This window comes from Entelurus aequoreus, linkage group LG25, assembly GCF_033978785.1.
Source record: "Entelurus aequoreus isolate RoL-2023_Sb linkage group LG25, RoL_Eaeq_v1.1, whole genome shotgun sequence".
NCBI classification, from domain to species: domain Eukaryota; kingdom Metazoa; phylum Chordata; class Actinopteri; order Syngnathiformes; family Syngnathidae; genus Entelurus; species Entelurus aequoreus.
The window spans coordinates 6884662-6905986 of NC_084755.1; the positions used below are offsets into that span (position 1 = coordinate 6884662).

The window sequence follows — 21325 nt, forward strand, 5'->3', positions numbered from 1 at the left end:
TTGCGCCGTCATGCCCGTTATAAAAAAAAAGGGAACTGGTACTTTTCAAGCAGAGTATAGTGCCCTTTTTCATTCATTAGTACCGCAATACTATACTAGTAGCGGTATGATATTACTTCTTCTCTAAGCATTATTACCTCTGCAAAGAACAAAGGGCGCTGTGAAGGAGGTCCACGTCGGCGGCTGTCGCACTCTGGTCCAGTCCGTGGGCAAAGCCGCCTTTCGTCTGCACAAGAGAATGTCTCGCTCACAACTGTGGACCAGGTCGGCCTTGTGGACAAAGGTGAATATCCCTTGACCTGAAAACAGTGAATTGTGCTGGCTAAGGTTGGTTTTGCACACGCACACTGGGCCAAGATGGACATTGGCAACGTGCGGCGTGTGGAGGTGTACCCACCTAGGCGAGGGAAGCAGGCCGAGCAGGCCTGCATGAACTCATGCGTGGCTGCCAGAGGGTTGCAGAGTGAAAAACACGTACTGCTCTGCTTTGACGGCAGGAAAAAGTCTGATTCAATCCTTACAAAGCAGACGCAAACACAACTGGTTGCAGTTAAACAAGGCTTACTCTCTTCTTGCTCCTCAGGGGTGGCTTGATGGGAGGAAGCACGCCGTGAGAGCTTGGGAGGGCTGAAGAGCACAGGGAGAACACATTAGGTGTTTACTCAACAGAATACTGTAAGGTCCTATTACACAAGTAGTTAGCAACAACATGTATTTACACATGGAAAATTGGACCAAAAAAAGCCAACATTAATGTATCTACGTATGAAATATTGCACAAAATATGAATACATCACTTTTAGAATGGAAATAGAAGTATTTCTGGCTTTATTATATACAGTGGTGGTTAAAAGTGTACATCCACTTGTAAAGAACATCATGTCATGGCTGTCTTGACTTTACAATCATTTCTTATATTTTTGTGATGTAGTGATTGGAGCACATACTTGTTGGTCACAAAAAACATTCATGAAGTTTGCTTCTTTTATGAATTTATTATGAGTCTACTGACAATGTGAGCAAATGTGCTGGGTCAAAAGTATACATACAGCAATGTTTTGAAACAAAAATGGAACTGCTTGGCCACAATACCCAGCAATATGTTTGGAGGAGAAAAGCTGAGGCCTTTAATCCCAGGAACACCATTCCTACCGTCAAGCATGGTGGTGGTAGTATTTGGATTAGCTCCAAATTGTTCAGGACAAGCTAAAATCCTCAGCCCGGAGGTTGGGTCTTGGGCACAGTTGGGTGTTCCAACAGGACAATGACCCCAAACACACCTCAAAAGTGGTCAAGGAATGGCTAAATCAGGCTAGAATGAAGGTTTTAGAATGGCCTTCCCAAAGTCCTGACTTAAAGGTGTGGACAATGCTGAAGAAACAAGTCCATGTCAGAAAAGCAACACATTTAGCTGAACTGCAGCAATTTAGTGGTCAAGTGGTCAAGCAGAAGCTTGTGGATGGCTACCAAAAGCGCCTTATTGCAGGTCAACTTGCCAAGGAAGCAAATATTAACATTGCTGTATGTATACTTTTTACTTATACTTTGCGGCTTATATACCGGTGTGCTCTTTAGTCCAGAAAATATGATATTTTATATAAAAATGATCCAGATATACACAGCCAATAACATAATAAATAGCAACAAATGTTTGGTGCTACCTGTTCATAACACATAATGAATGAATAATGAAGGTGGAATGTTGTGTAGTAAATGTCTTAAGACACCATATGCTCTGCCAGAGCATAAGAAGATGGAGCAGGAGGGATCAGTTCTGCCAACTTATCAACTTTGTGGCTATATTTAGTCAGTGTTCAGGCCCCTCTCGATACTCCAAGAGTGACTTGCAACAAAACAAACCTTTCAGGACTGAGGGGAAGCTGTCTGGCTGAGGGGAAGCTGTCTGGCTGGTCTAAACAATGTGAAAGTGCTCCAGCGACAAGCTGTCTGGCTGGTCTAAACAATGTGAAAGTGCTCCAGCGACAAGTTGTCTGGCTGGTCTAAACAATGTGAAAGTGATCCAGTGACAAGCTGTCTGGCTGGTCTAAACAATGTGAAAGTGATCCAGTGACAAGCTGTCTGGCTGGTCTAAACAATGTGAAAGTGATCCAGTGACAAGTTGTCTGGCTGGTCTAAACAATGTGAAAGTGATCCAGTGACAAGTTGTCTGGCTGGTCTAAACAATGTGAAAGTGATCCAGTGACAAGTTGTCTGGCTGGTCTAAACAATGTGAAAGTGATCCAGTGACAAGCTGTCTGGCTGGTCTAAACAATGTGAAAGTGATCCAGTGACAAGCTGTCTGGCTGGTCTAAACAATGTGAAAGTGATCCAGTGACAAGCTGTCTGGCTGGTCTAAACAATGTGAAAGTGATCCAGTGACAAGCTGTCTGGCTGGTCTAAACAATGTGAAAGTGATCCAGTGACAAGCTGTCTGGCTGGTCTAAACAATGTGAAAGTGATCCAGTGACAAGCTGTCTGGCTGGTCTAAACAATGTGAAAGTGATCCAGTGACAAGCTGTCTGGCTGGTCTAAACAATGTGAAAGTGATCCAGTGACAAGCTGTCTGGCTGGTCTAAACAATGTGAAAGTGATCCAGTGACAAGCTGTCTGGCTGGTCTAAACAATGTGAAAGTGATCCAGTGACAAGCTGTCTGGCTGGTCTAAACAATGTGAAAGTGATCCAGTGACAAGCTGTCTGGCTGGTCTAAACAAACACTCAAACACTTGTTTGGGATATTTTCAAAAACAAGCAACAGAAGAAAGTTCTTTTCTACTTCTAAACATACAACTTGTCATGGTTTTTTACTCACTTTTTGTCGCTTTGTCATTCCTCTCTCCTACAAGGGCCCTTACAATTACATGCACATGCGTCACGGGCAATTGTGCAAATGAGACGACGACATAATGTAGCCCCTCCCCACATAGATAGCAGTGCTATTTACGGGAAAGAGTGACAAGTTGTAATTACCAGAGGAGCTGAAGTTGCAGAGCTGGTCCAGGCCTGCTCCCACCTGGGGGAGGGCGGGCAAAGGACCATCTTTCACCGAGGGAAACAAATCCAGGGAGTCAAGGGAGTCCAGCAGGTCCACACCAGAAGCAGAAGTGACGCCCACAGGGTGAAGCTCGCTGAGCAAATCGTCGAGCGACTTCTCTCGCTCCTCCGGGTCCGTTCTGGACGGATGGGCACACCGGGGAAGGTTGGAGTCGTCGCCCAGCGAGTGCAGCGCTTTGGAATTCAGGCTCGGAGCACCGCCACACCCACCCGGGGGAGGGCAGAGGTCATCCAGGGCGTCCAGCAACTTGTGAGCACCGGGTGAATTGGAGCCTGAGCTGAAGAAGGCTGGAGGGAGATGAGGCGTGGGAGCGGGCAGCACCAAGGGGCTTTCTCTGCTGGCAGGGGACGCTCCTTCTAGAACGGCCATCTAGGACACACACACACACACACACACACACACACACACACACACACACACACACACACACACACACACACACACACACACACACACTTGTTTTTGATGTTATTAACAAGCATTATTGAGGTTCCAATTCAGTTATTATGTAATAGTTACAACATTATCTGTGGTTGATTTAGATGTCTTTTCTTGGTATTTCTTGTACTTTTATATAGAGTATTTAAATATATATATATATTTAAATTGAATATTTGAGTAGTCCTGAGTTCAATCCCGGGCTGTGTGGAGTTTGCATGTTCTCCCCGTGACTGTGTGGGTTCTACTCCGGCTTCCTCCCACCTCCAAAGACATGCACCTGGGGATAGGCCCCTCCCACCTCCAAAGACATGCACCTGGGGATAGGCCCCTCCCACCTCCAAAGACATGCACCTGGGGATAGGCCCCTCCCACCTCCAAAGACATGCACCTGAGGATAGGCCCCTCCCACCTCCAAAGACATGCACCTGGGGATAGGCCCCTCCCACCTCCAAAGACATGCACCTGGGGATAGGCCCCTCCCACCTCCAAAGACATGCACCTGAGGATAGGCCCCTCCCACCTCCAAAGACATGCACCTGGGGATAGGCCCCTCCCACCTCCAAAGACATGCACCTGGGGATAGGCCCCTCCCACCTCCAAAGACATGCACCTGAGGATAGGCCCCTCCCACCTCCAAAGACATGCACCTGGGGATAGGCCCCTCCCACCTCCAAAGACATGCACCTGGGGATAGGTTGATTGGCAACACTAAATGGTCCCTAGTGTGTGAATGTTGTCTATCTGTGATCTCTGTGATGAGGTGGCGACTTGTCCAGGGTGTACCCCGCCTTCCGCCCGAATGCAGCTGAGATAGGCTCCAGCACCCCCCGCGACCCCAAAAGGGACAAGCGGTAGAAAATGGATGGATGGATATTCATAATTATACATATATACATAAAAATGATCAGAGTTGTGGTTAAAAACAAAACAATAGGATGAGGAATAGAGGTGTCAAATTTTCAGATTAATCGCGATTCTTGTTTGTAACAATTCTTAATCCATTTTTTTGTTTTGGTTGATATCTGTCCTGTCCATCCACTCAGACAAATCATACTGAAGATGTAGATGATCTATATCTGCTGTACACAAGATACTTCTCTTGTTGCCTTCTTTGTATTTGACTTGATTCAAGAATTTGGTAGAATTGTATTCAACAAAAGCAGTTTTCTTTTTAGTAATATAGAAATGTATCAGAGATGTTATCTATTTCATGGAGGAATGTAGTTCATCATAGAACTGGCATCCAACGTTATTTAAATGGATTCTGAATTGAATGGATCCAGCCAAGAATCCAATGGAATGGTGCCCAAAGAGTCACAGGCCTAACACGGAAGCCATTTGGATATTTTCAATTTAGTCAAACATTAAAAGCAAAAATAGAAAAGCACTCAGACAGCAGACCTTTCCCTGTGCCCAATCTCCCAAACACTAAAGAATCCTGAACGCCTCTAAAACTGTAATGACTTCTTCCTTATCTCATTTCTGACATTTCCTGAAAGCTTCACTTCACTATGGGACTGGACTCTCACTATTATGTTAGATCCACTATGGACTGGACTCTCACTATTATGTTAGATCCACTATGGACTGGACTCTCACACTATTATGTTAGATCCACTATGGACTGGACTCTCACACTATTATGTTAGATCCACTATGGACTGGACTCTCACACTATTATGTTAGATCCACTATGGACTGGACTCTCACACTATTAAGTTAGATCCACTATGGACTGGACTCTCACACTATTATGTTAGATCCACTATGGACTGGACTCTCACTATTATGTTAGATCCACTATGGACTGGACTCTCACACTATTATGTTAGATCCACTATGGACTGGACTCTCACTATTATGTTAGATCCACTATGGACTGGACTCTCACACTATTATGTTAGATCCACTATGGACTGGACTCTCACACTATTAAGTTAGATCCACTATGGACTGGACTCTCACACTATTATATTAGATCCACTATGGACTGGACTCTCACACTATTATGTTAGATCCACTATGGACTGGACTCTCACACTATTATGTTAGATCCACTATGGACTGGACTCTCACTATTATGTTAGATCCACTATGGACTGGACTCTCACACTATTATGTTAAATCCACTATGGACTGGACTCTCACAATATTATGTTAGATCCACTATGGACTGGACTCTCACACTATTATGTTAGATCCACTATGGACTGGACTCTCACTATTATGTTAGATCCACTATGGACTGGACTCTCACACTATTAAGTTAGATCCACTATGGACTGGACTCTCACGCTATTATGTTAGATCCACTATGGACTGGACTCTCACACTATTATGTTAGATCCACTATGGACTGGACTCTCACACTATTATGTTAGATCCACTATGGACTGGACTCTCACACTATTAAGTTAGATCCACTATGGACTGGACTCTCACGCTATTATGTTAGATCCACTATGGACTGGACTCTCACACTATTAAGTTAGATCCACTATGGACTGGACCCTCACACTATTATATTAGATCCACTATGGACTGGACTCTCACACTATTATGTTAGATCCACTATGGACTGGACTCTCACACTATTATGTTAGATCCACTATGGACTGGACTCTCACTATTATGTTAGATCCACTATGGACTGGACTCTCACACTATTATGTTAGATCCACTATGGACTGACTCTCACACTATTATGTTAGATCCACTATGGACTGGACTCTCACACTATTATGTTAGATCCACTATGGACTGGACTCTCACACTATTAAGTTAGATCCACTATGGACTGGACTCTCACGCTATTATGTTAGATCCACTATGGACTGGACTCTCACACTATTATGTTAGATCCACTATGGACTGGACTCTCACACTATTATGTTAGATCCACTATGGACTGGACTCTCACTATTATGTTAGATCCACTATGGACTGGACTCTCACACTATTATGTTAGATCCACTATGGACTGGACTCTCACACTATTATGTTAGATCCACTATGGACTGGACTCTCACACTATTATGTTAGATCCACTATGGACTGGACTCTCACACTATTAAGTTAGATCCACTATGGACTGGACTCTCACACTATTATGTTAGATCCACTATGGACTGGACTCTCACACTATTATGTTAGATCCACTATGGACTGGACTCTCACACTATTATGTTAGATCCACTATGGACTGGACTCTCACACTATTATGTTAGATCCACTATGGACTGGACTCTCACTATTATGTTAGATCCACTATGGACTGGACTCTCACACTATTATGTTAGATCCACTATGGACTGGACTCTCACACTATTATGTTATATACACTATGGACTGGACTCTCACACTTTTGAGCTAATATTTGCAAAAAATAACAAAGTTTCTCAGTGTGAACATGAAATATCTTGTCTTTGCAGTCTATTCAATTAAATATAAGTTGAAAATGATTAGTTGTATTTTCTTTTTATTTACCATTTACACAACGTGACAACTTCACTGCTTGTGGGGTTTGTAATAAACCTACGAACAACCGACCAATCTCAGCCTTGAGGGTCCGAAGTTCGCCACGTGAAGCTGTGGCTTCTTATGAGTGAATGTGGGGTGTCTGAAGGACAGCCTTGCATGTTTATGTTGCAGCGTGGCTTCTTATGAGTGGAGAGTGGTCTTGTCATAGCCAGTACATCCATGTTTACCTGAACATGCTTCTTATGAGTGGATAGTGGTCTTGTCATAGCCAGTACATCCATGTTTACCTGAGGCATGCTTCTTATGAGTGGAGAGTGGTCTTGTCATAGCCAGTACATCCATGTTTACCTGAACATGCTTCTTATGAGTGGAGAGTGGTCTTGTCATAGCCAGTACATCCATGTTTACCTGAACATGCTTCTTATGAGTGGAGAGTGGTCTTGTCATAGCCAGTACATCCATGTTTACCTGAGCATGCTTCTTATGAGTGGAGAGTGGTCTTGTCATAGCCAGTACATCCATGTTTACCTGAGCATGCTTCTTATGAGTGGAGAGTGGTCTTGTCATAGCCAGTACATCCATGTTTACCTGAACATGCTTCTTATGAGTGGATAGTGGTCTTGTCATAGCCAGTACATCCATGTTTACCTGAACATGCTTCTTATGAGTGGAGAGTGGTCTTGTCATAGCCAGTACATCCATGTTTACCTGAGCATGCTTCTTATGAGTGGAGAGTGGTCTTGTCATAGCCAGTACATCCATGTTTACCTGAGCATGCTTCTTATGAGTGGATAGTGGTCTTGTCATAGCCAGTACATCGATGTTTACCTGAGCATGCTTCTTATGAGTGGAGAGTGGTCTTGTCATAGCCAGTACATCCATGTTTACCTGAACATGCTTCTTATGAGTGGATAGTGGTCTTGTCATAGCCAGTACATCCATGTTTACCTGAACATGCTTCTTATGAGTGGAGAGTGGTCTTGTCATAGCCAGTACATCCATGTTTACCTGAGCATGCTTCTTATGAGTGGAGAGTGGTCTTGTCATAGCCAGTACATCCATGTTTACCTGAGCATGCTTCTTATGAGTGGATAGTGGTCTTGTCATAGCCAGTACATCCATGTTTACCTGAACATGCTTCTTATGAGTGAAGAGTGGTCTTGTCATAGCCAGTACATCCATGTTTACCTGAACATGCTTCTTATGAGTGGAGAGTGTTCTTGTCATAGCCAGTACATCCATGTTTACCTGAGCATGCTTCTTATGAGTGGAGAGTGGTCTTGTCATAGCCAGTACATCCATGTTTACCTGAGCATGCTTCTTATGAGTGGATAGTGGTCTTGTCATAGCCAGTACATCCATGTTTACCTGAACATGCTTCTTATGAGTGGAGAGTGTTCTTGTCGTGACTGCTGCTGCCTGATTTTCACGGAAACTTGGCTGGACAGAACCATCCCAGATGCGGCTACTGAATTAGCCGGCTTCACCGCCCACCGAGCTGACAGAACCGCAAACTCCGGTAAGAAGATCGGCGGAGGATTGTGTGTCTATACAAACAGCAACTGGTGCACACAGACTGCGAGGGTGGACGAACTGTGCAACACAGATGTAGAGTTTATGTTGCTAAAATGCAGACCATTCTATCTCCCTAGGGAGTTTGCCGCTGTTTACATCTGTGCAGTGTATATTCCCCCAGATGCTAATGCGAAGCTTGCGCTAGCACACATACATGACAGCATTAACAATTGCCTTGTCACACACCCCGACAGCGCTCTCATTGCAGCGGGAGATTTCAACCATGCAGACTTAAAAAGTGTCTTTCATAAATACCATCGGAATGTTATATGTGCAACCAGGGGAGAGAAAACGCTGGATCAAGTGTATACAAACATCGCAAATGCATACAGAGCCCATGCATATCCCCATCTAGACATGTCAGACCACCTTTCTCTTCTGTTGCACCCACGTTACACACCCAAAATCAGAACTGCTGGAATTACCAACAAAACTATAAGAACATGGCCAGAAGATGCTATCCATCAGCTCCAAGATTGTTTTCATCACACTCTCTGGGACATATTTAGAGACGAGCGGGCAATTTCGCGTGAGTCTCTGGACGAATACACCTCAACTGTGCTGAACTATATTACCTTCTGCGTAGATTGTGTTACATCATTTAAAACAATCCGTGTGTTACCAAATAAAAAACCCTGGATGACACACAAAGTGTCACAGTTACTCAAACAGAGGGACATGGCATTTAGATCAGGCCATCCAAATGTCTACCGTTCAGCCAGGACTGCTTTAAAGAATGCTGCCAAATCAGACCATTATAATAAACTCCAGGATTGCTTAAATAACTCAGACCCTAGGCAGGTGTGGGAAGGTGTCAAAGCAATTACAAACTTTAAAAAAACAACTTCTTCATCAGTGAAAGGCAGCGCCATCTTAGCTGAGGAATTGAATAATTTTTATGTCCGCTTTGACAAGGAAAACACAGACTCAGCACTGCCCCCCCCTGCCCCCCTCTCCTCCGACGACACGGCCACAGTCCTCAGCCCGCACGAAGTAAGACTCACCTTGTGTAACATCAAGCCAAGGAAAGCAGCTGGACCTGATGGCGTTCTGGGCCGTGCGCTTAAGCACTGCGCGGACGAACTGACGGATGTATTTGTTTCCATTTTTAATCTGTCACTGTCTACATCCTGGGTCCCTGCCTGTTTTAAAACCGCTACAATAATTCCCATCCCCAAACAGGCCATCATCTCATGCCTAAATGACTACAGACCTGTAGCACTCACCTCCATACCTGCCAAATGCATGGAGAGACTGATATTGAAACGGATTAAAAAGGCAATACCACCATCCCTTGACCCATATCAGTTCGCGTACCGGAAGAACCGATCAACCGAAGACACCATCGCTATTGTAATCCATAGACTCTTGGAACATCTTGAGCTTAAGGACACTTATGCAAGACTGCTCTTTGTCGATTTCAGCTCAGCATTTAACACAAGAAGGCCAAACAGACTCAGATCTAAGCTTCACAACCTTGATCTGAACACCTTCCTCTGCAACTGGATTTTGGACTTTTTAACAAATCGCACACAGTATGTGAAAATAGGCGGGCACATTTCTGCCACGCTCACCATCAACACTGGTGCTCCACAGGGTTGTGTGCTAAGCCCTGTGCTCTTCACCCTCTTCACACATGACTGTATAGCCTCTTCAACATCCAATCTCACTGTCAAATATGCCGACGACACCACAGTACTTGGGCTCATCAGCAACAATGATGAGACAGCATACAATGCAGAGGTCCAACAGCTGGCTTCATGGTGTGCTAACAACAACTTGGTTCTTAACACTAACAAAACCAAAGAACTAATTGTAGACTTCTGCAGGAAAGGGCAGAACAAACACCCTCCACTTTTAATTAATAACAATCTAGTAGAAAGGGTCAAGCATTTCAAATTCTTAGGGGTGAACATAAGAGAAGATCTATGCTGGGACATTAACACTGCTTCTACAGTCGGAAAGGCCCAACAACGTCTTTTTTTTTTGAGGAAACTAAAATGCGCAAACATTCCGCAGAAATCAATGGTTAACTTTTACAACTGTGCCATCAGCAGTGTCCTCACTTACGGCTTTTTAGTGTGGTTTGCTAGCTGCACTAAAGCGAACCAACAGGCCCTCCAGCGAGTGGTTAAAGCGGCGGGGAAAATGACAAGGACGATACTCCCAGAGATGAGTGCCATGTACACAACTCGCTGCCTAAAGCGAGTACACAACATCCTGAAGGACAGATACCACCCAGCACATGGCCTCTTCAACCTGCTACCCTCTGGAAGGAGGTATAGATCGATTCGCGCCAGGACCACCAGAATGTCTCACAGTCTGTATCCCCAGGCTGTGAGACTGCTAAATGGACAGCCTGCTCCTTTGCTGCCCCGGACCATCTTATTACCTCACTCTTCACCACCTCAATAATTGTGCTCTGGACACTGCATTGCTGCAACATCAACGTAACACCCATCAGACATCTGACTGTTCCCACCCCCAAGCCCCCTCTATTCGCCATCTTCCTGACAATGCTAAACTGTGAACTATGGTCAACCTGCACTTCAATGCAGTTTCTATGCCGCTGGACAAAGCTCAAACAAAATCTCGTTGACATGTATGACTTAAGTGTTATTATGACAATGACAATAAAGGAATTGATTGATTGATTGATTGATTGATTGATTGATTGATTGTCATAGCCAGTACATCCATGTTTACCTGAACATGCTTCTTATGAGTGAAGAGTGGTCTTGTCATAGCCAGTACATCCATGTTTACCTGAAGATGCTTCTTATGAGTGGAGAGTGGTCTTGTCATAGCCAGTACATCCATGTTTACCTGAACATGCTTCTTATGAGTGAAGAGTGGTCTTGTCATAGCCAGTACATCCATGTTTACCTGAAGATGCTTCTTATGAGTGGAGAGTGGTCTTGTCATAGCCAGTACATCCATGTTTACCTGAACATGCTTCTTATGAGTGGAGAGTGGTCTTGTCATAGCCAGTACATCCATGTTTACCTGAACATGCTTCTTATGAGTGGAGAGTGGTCTTGTCATAGCCAGTACATCCATGTTTACCTGAACATGCTTCTTATGAGTGAAGAGTGGTCTTGTCATAGCCAGTACATCCATGTTTACCTGAGCATGCTTCTTATGAGTGAAGAGTGGTCTTGTCATAGCCAGTACATCCATGTTTACCTGAAGATGCTTCTTATGAGTGGAGAGTGGTCTTGTCATAGCCAGTACATCCATGTTTACCTGAACATGCTTCTTATGAGTGGATAGTGGTCTTGTCATAGCCAGTACATCCATGTTTACCTGAGCATGCTCATTAGGGATGGAGTCCAGCAGGCTGTCCAAGTCGTCTCCAATCAGCAGGCAGTCGTCCAAAGTGTCCAGGCTTCCGGCCGCCCCGTTATTGGTTTTAACAGGAGGCTCTGCTTGAGGCATACTGGGTAAACTGACTGAGGAAACGTACACAAGGAATCCCATTCAGTGTTTTGTTCAGTTTTAAGAAGATGTGCATGAAAATGACCAAAAGGGTTCTGTGATGTTGATCCTCACCTGCCGCAGGTCCACTCAAAGACTTCATGTTATTAGCAGCCACCTAAGTATGGTGCACATTAAAAGGAGAACATCTGACAGTCAGTGTATTTATCTCATAAGAGAAAAACAACAAGTTATTCTGACAATTTGTAAACATTTAATTATAGGGCTGGGCGATAAAACGACAACATTGTTTGGTGATGGACACATAATCTGTAGGGATCTGACGTGTTCTGTCTTGTTTGTTGAATGTATTAAGTACATACACTATATTGCCACAAGTATGGTGTCCACCCATCCAAATGATGAGAATCACTAATCACTTGGCCCGGCCACAGGTGTATCAAATCAAGCACTTAGGCATGGAGACTGTTTCTACAAACATTTGTGAAAGATTGGGCCGCTCTCAGTGATTTCCAGCATGGAACTGTCATAGGATGCCACCTGTGCAACAAATCCAGTCCTGAAATGTCCTCGCTCCTAAATATTCCAAAGTCAACTGTCGGCTTTATTGTAAGAAAATGGAAGAGTTTGGGAACAACAGCAAGTCAGCCACCAAGTGGTAGGCCAGGTAAACTGACAGAGAGGTCAGCATAGTGCAAAGACTTTCTGCACAGTCACTTGCTACAGAGCTCCTAACTTCATGTCACCTTCCAATTAGCCCACGTGCAGTACGCAGAGAGCTTCATGGAATGAACAGCAGCATCTAAGCCATACATCACCAAGTCCAATGCAAAGCATGGGATGCAGTGGTGTAAAGATAGATAGATAGATAGTACAAAGGACATCACCACTGGACTCTAGAGCAGTGGACACACCTTCTCTGGACTGATGAATCACACTTTTCCATCTGGCAATCTGATGGACCAGTCTGTGTTTGGAGGTTGCCAGGAGAACGCTACATTTTGGGCTGCATTGTGTCGAGTGTGAAATTTGGTGGTGGAGGAATTATGGTGTGGGGTTGTTTTTCAGGAGTTGGGCTTGGCCCCTTAGTTCCTGTGAAAGGAACTTTGAATGTTCCAAGATACCAAAACATTTTGGACAATTCCATGCTCCCAACCTTGTGGGAACAGTTTGGAGCGGGCCCCTTCCTCTTCCAACATGACTGTGCACCAGTGCACAAAGCAAGGTCCATAAAGACATGGATGACAGAGTCTGGTGTGGATGAACTTGACTGGCCTGCACAGAGTCCTGACCTGAACCCGATAGAACACCTTTGGGATGAATTAGACCGGAGACTGAGAGCCAGGCCTTCTCCACCAACATCAGTGTGTGACCTCACCAATGCGCTTTTGGAAGAATGGTGGAAAATTCCTATAAACACACTCGGCTACCTTGTGGACAGCCTTCCCAGAAGAGTTGAAAGGTGGACTGACATCATATGTGAGTCAAGGCAGGTGGCCAAATACATTTGGCAATATAGTGTATGTAAGACCAGTGACTTTGTTATTTAACAGTGAGGTGCACTTCCTCTTTTACACAGCGTGGGGCAGCCTTGCCCAAGCTAGCAGTGCACAACAAGCACTTCTTTTTTAAGATCTTATTGTTAAGCTGAGTCCCTCAGGGGTCAATATTTGGCCCCCTTTTATTCAGCCTCTATAGAATTGATTTGCCCACTGTTTGTCCTGAAGCTGAATGCTTCATGTATGCTTTTCTTCCTTCATGGTCACACCGAAGACATTGTTGCTGCTAAACTCACTAAAACAAAGTACTATGTTACAACTTGCTTGCAGGAGTGCTGTCTGCAGCTACACCTTTCTAAATCTCTAGGCATGCACGTAACTAAGTACCATCTGACCCCGACATACATATTCATGGAGAAAGAATACAAATTGTCAGCCACTATAAATATATTGGGTTAATAATAGATTCAGAGCTTTCCTTTAAAGTCCATATTGGCAAATTGTGTCAAACAATAAAAGTTTAATCTGGCAAATTTTTGTGCAATTGGAAATTAAATGTCAACTGAAGCTGCAAAATTGTGTTTGCATTCAATGATTTTCAGCCACTTCAACTATTGCCTTACCAGCTGGTCTCAGGCTGCTCAGAGTTACACAAAAACATTGGAAATCTTGTCCAAAGAAGCAATTAAGGTTATGGATGAAAAACCTATGCACTATCATCACTGTGCCATTGTAAAACAAGACAGTATTTGACAGTGGGACAGTCTTCACACATTTGCAGACTTCAAAGTGAGCTATAAAGTTCTGCATGAGCAGAGTTCATCAGCCAAAGAAAGACTGGAGGTGACTGTTATATTCCTCTGCACTTTCAGTAAGTGGGCCTGCTCAGTAAGGAGTGCAATTGTGTGGAAGTCAGTACCTGAGGAGGTTGAACTGCTCACAAAAAAATGGAAAATGTGGCTTATCAACACCTACAGCTGCCAGCACTAAAAGATGAGCCTGTTTTGATGCTATGTTATGTTGTATTTGATTTTTCATCATATTGTATATGTCTTGTGTGCTTTTTTTTCTTTTTCTCTCTCTTTCTTTTCAATTGTAATTTGACTGCCTTTTTTACATCATGGCCAGGGGACTCCAGATGACAACTAGCCTTCTGGCTAACTCTGTCATGTGTTTTATGAAATTGCATTTTCCTCTTTGAAATAAACTCATCTAATCTAATCTAAAGTGTTCAATGTGATTTGACTCATTTTGTTGTGTTTTCCATGCTTGTGTTGACATTTCCTCTCTGTCTTGATAGCTAAAAGATTATAATCACAGAAAGTTACATTTGAAATAAAAATCCTTACATTTCATATATTTTTGTCCTGGTCCTCATTTTCAAAAGTCATAAAATATGAATAATTTAAAGATATCGACTGATACAGTTTTCGGCTATTATGGATGGCCCAGCCCTGCTACATTATGACATTTGCTCACATAGGGCTTTCGTTTTTTCAGTCCCAGGTGGTTGGCAAGTTCCTCGGCAAGTTCCTTCACGCGTTTGTCCTGTGAATATAATGTCCATTCCAGTCAAGTCATGATCGTATTGATTGAGAAAACACATCCAAATAAGCAAATCTTTCTTTTTCTTGTGCAAAACCTTCAAACCCATCAACATATTCCATTTGTCTCGGCAGAAAAGCCCTTTTTTCATCGACTTTACCTGATGTGTGGTGAGCATGCAGGCACTGGTTCAGTCGTACACCTTTACCTGATGTGTGGTGAGCATGCAGGCACTGGTTCAGTCGTACACCTTTACCTGATGTGTGGTGAGCATGCAGGCACTGGTGCAGTCGTACGCCTTTACCTGATGTGTGGTGAGCATGCAGGCACTGGTGCAGTCGTACGCCTTTACCTGATGTGTGGTGAGCATGCAGGCACTGGTGCAGTCGTACGCCTTTACCTGATGTGTGGTGAGCATGCAGGCACTGGTGCAGTCGTACGCCTCCTTGTGCTTGCCAAGCTGCTTCAAGCAGAGCGCCTTCAAGTAGAGCGCCCGCTGTTTTTCTTCACAAACTTCCAGGGCTTTGTCACAGTCCTTCACACCTTCATTATATTGACTCTGCGTCAAACCAGACAAAAAAAACACATTCAAGTCATAATTCTGGATTATAAATCACACAAAGCGACGTATTTCAACCATGTCATTCTTAACCGTTTTGATGATTGTAGCTTATGGCCAATAAAAACGTCTCAAAATGAGAAAAATGCTCAAAAAGTTCAATATTGAAAACCACACACTGGCTCTAATCAGCAAATTAACTGCAAAAATACATTTCTATTATGACTGTACTAAATTTTCCCAGAGAAAATCCCAGGAAAACCAGGAATTTTGGGAAAGGGAAAACATGTTTAGTGTTGTATATATGGGAAGAGTAGTGTGGGTGGATGATTGAAAGGTTGGAATCGGGTTTAAAAATTATGCAACATTTTGAGAATTTAAGGCATTGTACAACTATGAATGTGTCCATTCATTTGAAGGGGAATTTCCTGGAAATCTCGGGAAAAACTGCCATTTTTGAAAATATTGACACTAGCACAATTGTCCTAGATCAGACCTGGGCATTCTGCGGCCCGCGGGCCACATCCAGCCCGCGTGAGGCCAATCATAAATTACAAAATACATTTAAAAAAGTATCTATGTCGAGTGTGCAATACAACGGTGCTGCTTTTGTTTTGAAAAGCGTTATTTGTATTACTTCCGTGTGGACGTATGCTCGTGCGCGATTATGAGTGAATGTGAACACCGGCAATCACAAATTACAAAATAAACTTAAAAAACATCTATGTCGTGCGTGCAATACAACTGTGCTGCTTTTATTTTGAAAAGTGTTATTTATGGGCGTATGTCCGTGTGTAACCTGTGAGTGAAGGTGCACATGCAGCGACGAGTGATGCACGGTTTACACCCGTGACGCTAAAAAGAGAAAAGTTGATGACGAATGGCGTGTTTTCAACAAGACATGGACTGCCAAGCAACGTTCCCTCTAATGTCCGCGCCTGCGCAATTGCACACTGCTCAAGCGTCCTCTGTGCGCAGCAAATATATGCCGCGCACCAAATCAAATCCCATCTGAATTCTAAACAAAATAAACACATTTATTTTGTGTAATTTTGCAATGCAACTCTGAGTGACAGTGACAACAAGCGGCCCTAACGGTGTTCGTCAACACCGTTCAATTGAACACCGTTCAATTATTGTAACGTCTATCGAGATGCTTCGAGGACAGGAATTATATCGATCACTTTATTGAGCAAAACTGTTTATATTCGGCCATAACCACACCAAAAACATGAGTAAAACACGTCTATCTCGAAAAACTAGTCATTTTCTGCCGTACAAACCAGGCCAAAACCAACTTGTCATCTGTCACCAACACGCATACCACTAAACCACTGGTGCGTTTATGGCCACACAAAAAGTCGGACAACTCAAACACCACACAAAGTTACACTATTACTCCTCAGTCATACGTGTGCTTATTTTATTGTCATTTATTATTAATGTTAATTTATTTATATTAAACATGGAATGCTGTTACTAGAGAAAGTTACAGGAATGCACACTTCATCCTATGCTTACATTTCATTGTGCAACATGAGGATGTTTAAGGGGAACTAAATGTGATCTCTGAAATGATTTCCAAAGCAGTGCTTTTGGTATAAAGTTAAGTTAGGTTAAATGAAAGTATTATTATTATTAATTATTATTATTATTATTTATCTTATGTATATATCAAAAATAATATTGAGCAAAATTTAATTGAAATATTGTCAATGTGGCCTTCCAGCAGTGCTCGGGTTGCTCATGCGGTCCCCGGTAAAAATTAATTGCCCACCCCTGTCCTAGATGATATGATTGGGTTGGTGTGGGAATTTTTGGAATGGGTTGAAAAATGTGTATGTGAATGCTTGGACATAGACGATAATAATAATAATAATAATACATATAAGATATGTTGGTGTAGAATCCCACATGTGTGAATGCTTGGACATACACAATAATAATAATAATAATAAACAGATGATATTTTGGTGTAGAATCCCACATGTGTGAATGCTTGGACATACACAATAATAATAATAATAAATAGATGATATTTTGGTGTAGAATCCCACATGTGAGAATGTTTGGACATACACAATAATAATAATAATAATAAATAGATGATATTTTGGTGTAGAATCCCACATGTGTGAATGCTTGGACATACACAATAATAATAATAATAAATAGATGATATTTTGGTGTAGAATCCCACGTGTGAGAATGCTTGGACATACACAATAATAATAATAATAATAAATAGATGATATTAGGGTGTAGAATCCCACATGTGTGAATGCTTGGACATACACAATAATAATAATAATAAATATATGATATTTTGGTGTAGAATCTCACATGTGTGAATGCTTGGACATACACAATAATAATAATAATAAATATATGATATTTTGGTGTAGAATCTCACATGCTTGGACAATGAAAGGTACAAGCTCTAACTGTAATACAGGAGCACATGAAGTCCACTTTACGCTTGCCCACTTGTCTGTACCTTTTCTATATTTCCTGCCATAGCCTTTATCTTGTAGAAGGTTTTAACCCCACAAGATCCAAAGCGCCTCATCTCACCATGCTGTGGTAGGCGGTGGCCCGGTTGAAGTACAGACTCTCCAGTAAAGCCTGGGGGATCTGGATCCCTTCTGCCGAGGCGTAGTGGTAAACACTCAAGCCTTCGCTGAAATCCTTCACGGCTTGATTCTCCAAGCCATCTGAGAAGCAACAGTTGCCCTCGTTGAGAAGGTTGCACACCAACTTGACCAGGAAGTCCTAAGGAGAAAAGGTGTGGATGAGGTGAGGAGACGGGAGTACCTAAACTGTTACCAAGTAGATTGATTTGATTGATTGAGACTTTTATTAGTAGGTTGCACAGTGAAGTACATATTCCGTACAATTGACCACTAAATGGTAACACCCCAATAAGTTTTTCAACTTGTTTAAGTCGGGGTCCACTTAAATTGATTCATGATACAGATATATACTATCAGATATATACTATCATCATAATACAGTCATCACACAAGACAATCACATTGAATTATTTACATTATTTACAATCAGGGGTGTGGGTTAGGTTTGGTTGTTATCATCAGACATCAACAATTGAGAACAGAGAAAAGGCATAAAGATCTGTGGTCCACAACGCTCAGTCAGAGTTTGTGCGGTAGAATCTAACCAGGGACGTGCAGTCAGGCTAACCCCTTGCTAAATTCTTCTGGCCCTATGGAGATAGCTTTGCTTGGTTCTTCTCACATCCTACCCCCGCCTTCCAGGAGCACAGGACAATGACTGTTGTGATGGCGAGATCACTATTTGATGGTCAAACGTTACTCTACAAATGGGTTTATTTTGTGATTGATGCTGTATTACTGCCTTTCCTAATGCCTAACTAAAATATGTCACTTTACGATCAGATAAAGTCGCTTTATTGCTCATCCTCCTCTCTCTTCAGATATAAGGGTCTGGAAGTTCCCTTTTTTTCTGTCAGCAGCCTAGACTTGCCTCTGTGTAAACGGACGTTGTTTGAGACCGGAAATAAATACTTTAAAGACCTTAGCGTTCTCTGGAAATGTCTTTATTGAAGAGGTAATATTCCAAAACAGAAGTCTTTTTGAAGGGGAAAGAAAAGCAGGAAGTGTTTCATCTTTTTTAGTTGCACACAGAAATTGGAGTTCCAAGCATCCCTGACATTAGTTGGTGTAGCAAATGCCACAGTCAAACCGGTAAATTGTACAGCAGAACTAATGGGAGATTTAGGAGTGGAAACCGGCAAACTGTAGAGCAGAACTAATGGAAGATTTAGGAGTGGAAACCGGTAAATTGTACAGCAGAACTAATGGGAGATTTAGGAGTGGAAACTGGTCAATTGTAGAGCAAAACTAATGGGAAATTTAGGAGTGGAAACCGGTAAATTGTACTGCAGAACTAATGGGGAATTTAGGCGAGTTAACATAACAATTTTTACAGCAAAACTAATGGGAGATTTAGGAGTGGAAACCGGTAACACAAATTGTACCTGGTAGCCTTTAGGGTCTGGAAAAGCTAGAGAAGACCTGAAATGTAAAACAGAGATATGTGAAACCATGCAATCAGTGGCCAAGGATTTGACTTTGTGTTGAGGATAAAAAGAACTCACTGCATGAATCTGAGAGCTTCGTCTATCTCTCTCCTGCGTCTCTGTCTTAAAGAGTCCATTCTGGGAGAGGAAGACCAAATATACACCATTAGCATGCAGCTCTGATACAGCACTTTGCTTTCTGTCTAAGTTTCTTGTGCTGCGATGACGTCTGTTATTTAGCAGATAAGACAACAATGGCGTGACTCATTGACACAACTTTAAATGAGCTACCTACCTTTAGTCAGGAAGTTTAGTAAGTTCACTTTAGTGTCGTGGGCGAGTGAGAAACGAAACCAAAACTTCTGCTACCTCTGAGAGCCAATTTTTAAATAAATAATATCGTTCGCCAGCAGTTAAGTTTCGGTTTGTCGAAGATGAAGAGTTGTACTCTCAGCCAGATGCTGAATGGGACTTTGCTCGACGTGACGCGCGCACTGCTGCCCCTGCTGGATTGGAGGGGGAACCAAGTTCCCTCCCTTCTCCCTCATTTAAACGCACAAAAAAAAAAAAAAAAATTCTAACATACATACATATATAAATATATATGTGTGTATGTATGTACATACACGTGCTAAATTCCTCTAAGACCTTCAATAGAATGTTGACAAGCATTTCCGGCAAACAAGCCCCGCCCCCCGATTTACTTCCGTATTTACATTTAAGGTGGGGGCGGTCAAATCTTGGAGGATGATTAAAAGTACAAAAGCCCTTAAATTGAGATCTTTGTTAAAAACATTTAAAATTATTTAGGTAGCCCTTTTTTTTTCTTTTATATTTTTTATCATTAATCTTTATTTATATTTAGTACTCTATCTGTATTTACTTTTGTTTTCTTTCCTTGTTGTTGAAAGTGCCTTGACTGTTGAGTGAGTTATAAATGTATGTTGTTCAATAAAATTTTTTAAAATAACATAAAAATTAAACTTTTAAACTTTGTGTTGGAAAAAAAAAAGATAAAAAAAAAAAAAATTAAGCTCGGGGCGGGCGATTATGGTGAGCGTTGTAATAATATAATTTTAATTAATTGAAGCCAAATGAATGTGAATACATTGGGCATGGAAAGACACCTGATAAAAATACATCAGAGACAAGACGATAAAGACAGTGAATCAACATTTATGTAAATGTTTCTGTGCGGGGGAGAGGATAAACAAATGTTTCCAAAATAAGATTTTAGGGTCGATTTTATGGCGTTGACTGTTTGAGTTGAGTTTGAGTTTATTTGGAACATTCATGCATACAACATGATACATCACACATGCATACAACATGATACATCACACATGCATGCAACATGATACATCACACATGCATGCATACAACATGATACATCACACATGCATGCATACAACATGATACATCACACATGCATGCATACAACATGATACATCACACATGCATGCATACAACATGATACATCACACATGCATGCATACAACATGATACATCACACATGCATGCATACAACATGATACATCACACATGCATGCATACAACATGATACATCACACATGCTTGCATACAACATGATACATCACACATGCATGCATACAACATGATACATCACACATGCATACAACATGATAAATCACACATGCATGCAACATGATACATC

The 21325-nt window shown here is 42.3% G+C and overlaps 1 protein-coding gene across 4 annotated transcripts in view; it reads right to left on the reverse strand.

Annotated features, from left to right (window-relative positions):
- LOC133642837 (zinc finger CCCH domain-containing protein 7B-like) overlaps positions 1–20171 on the reverse strand; it is a 50355-nt gene extending 30184 nt beyond the window's left edge. Inside the window, exons 1-12 of one of the 4 annotated variants that reach the window (XM_062037247.1) lie at positions 19946–20171; positions 19729–19788; positions 19609–19645; positions 18165–18362; positions 15432–15590; positions 14966–15034; positions 12102–12144; positions 11856–12001; positions 2969–3422; positions 566–627; positions 398–485; positions 138–299 (exon numbers count right to left, since the gene is read on the reverse strand). In XM_062037247.1, the coding sequence (XP_061893231.1) occupies positions 138–299; positions 398–485; positions 566–627; positions 2969–3422; positions 11856–12001; positions 12102–12144; positions 14966–15034; positions 15432–15590; positions 18165–18362; positions 19609–19645; positions 19729–19787 (1477 nt within the window). In that variant the 5' untranslated portion in view covers position 19788; positions 19946–20171. Of the gene's footprint in view, positions 1–137; positions 300–397; positions 486–565; positions 628–2968; positions 3423–11855; positions 12002–12101; positions 12145–14965; positions 15035–15191; positions 15228–15287; positions 15591–18164; positions 18363–19608; positions 19646–19728; positions 19789–19945 lie in introns of those variants that run through there. The other 3 variants (XM_062037246.1, XM_062037245.1, XM_062037248.1) reach the window with 3 other exon arrangements.
- Between the last annotated feature and the right edge of the window lie 1154 nt (positions 20172–21325).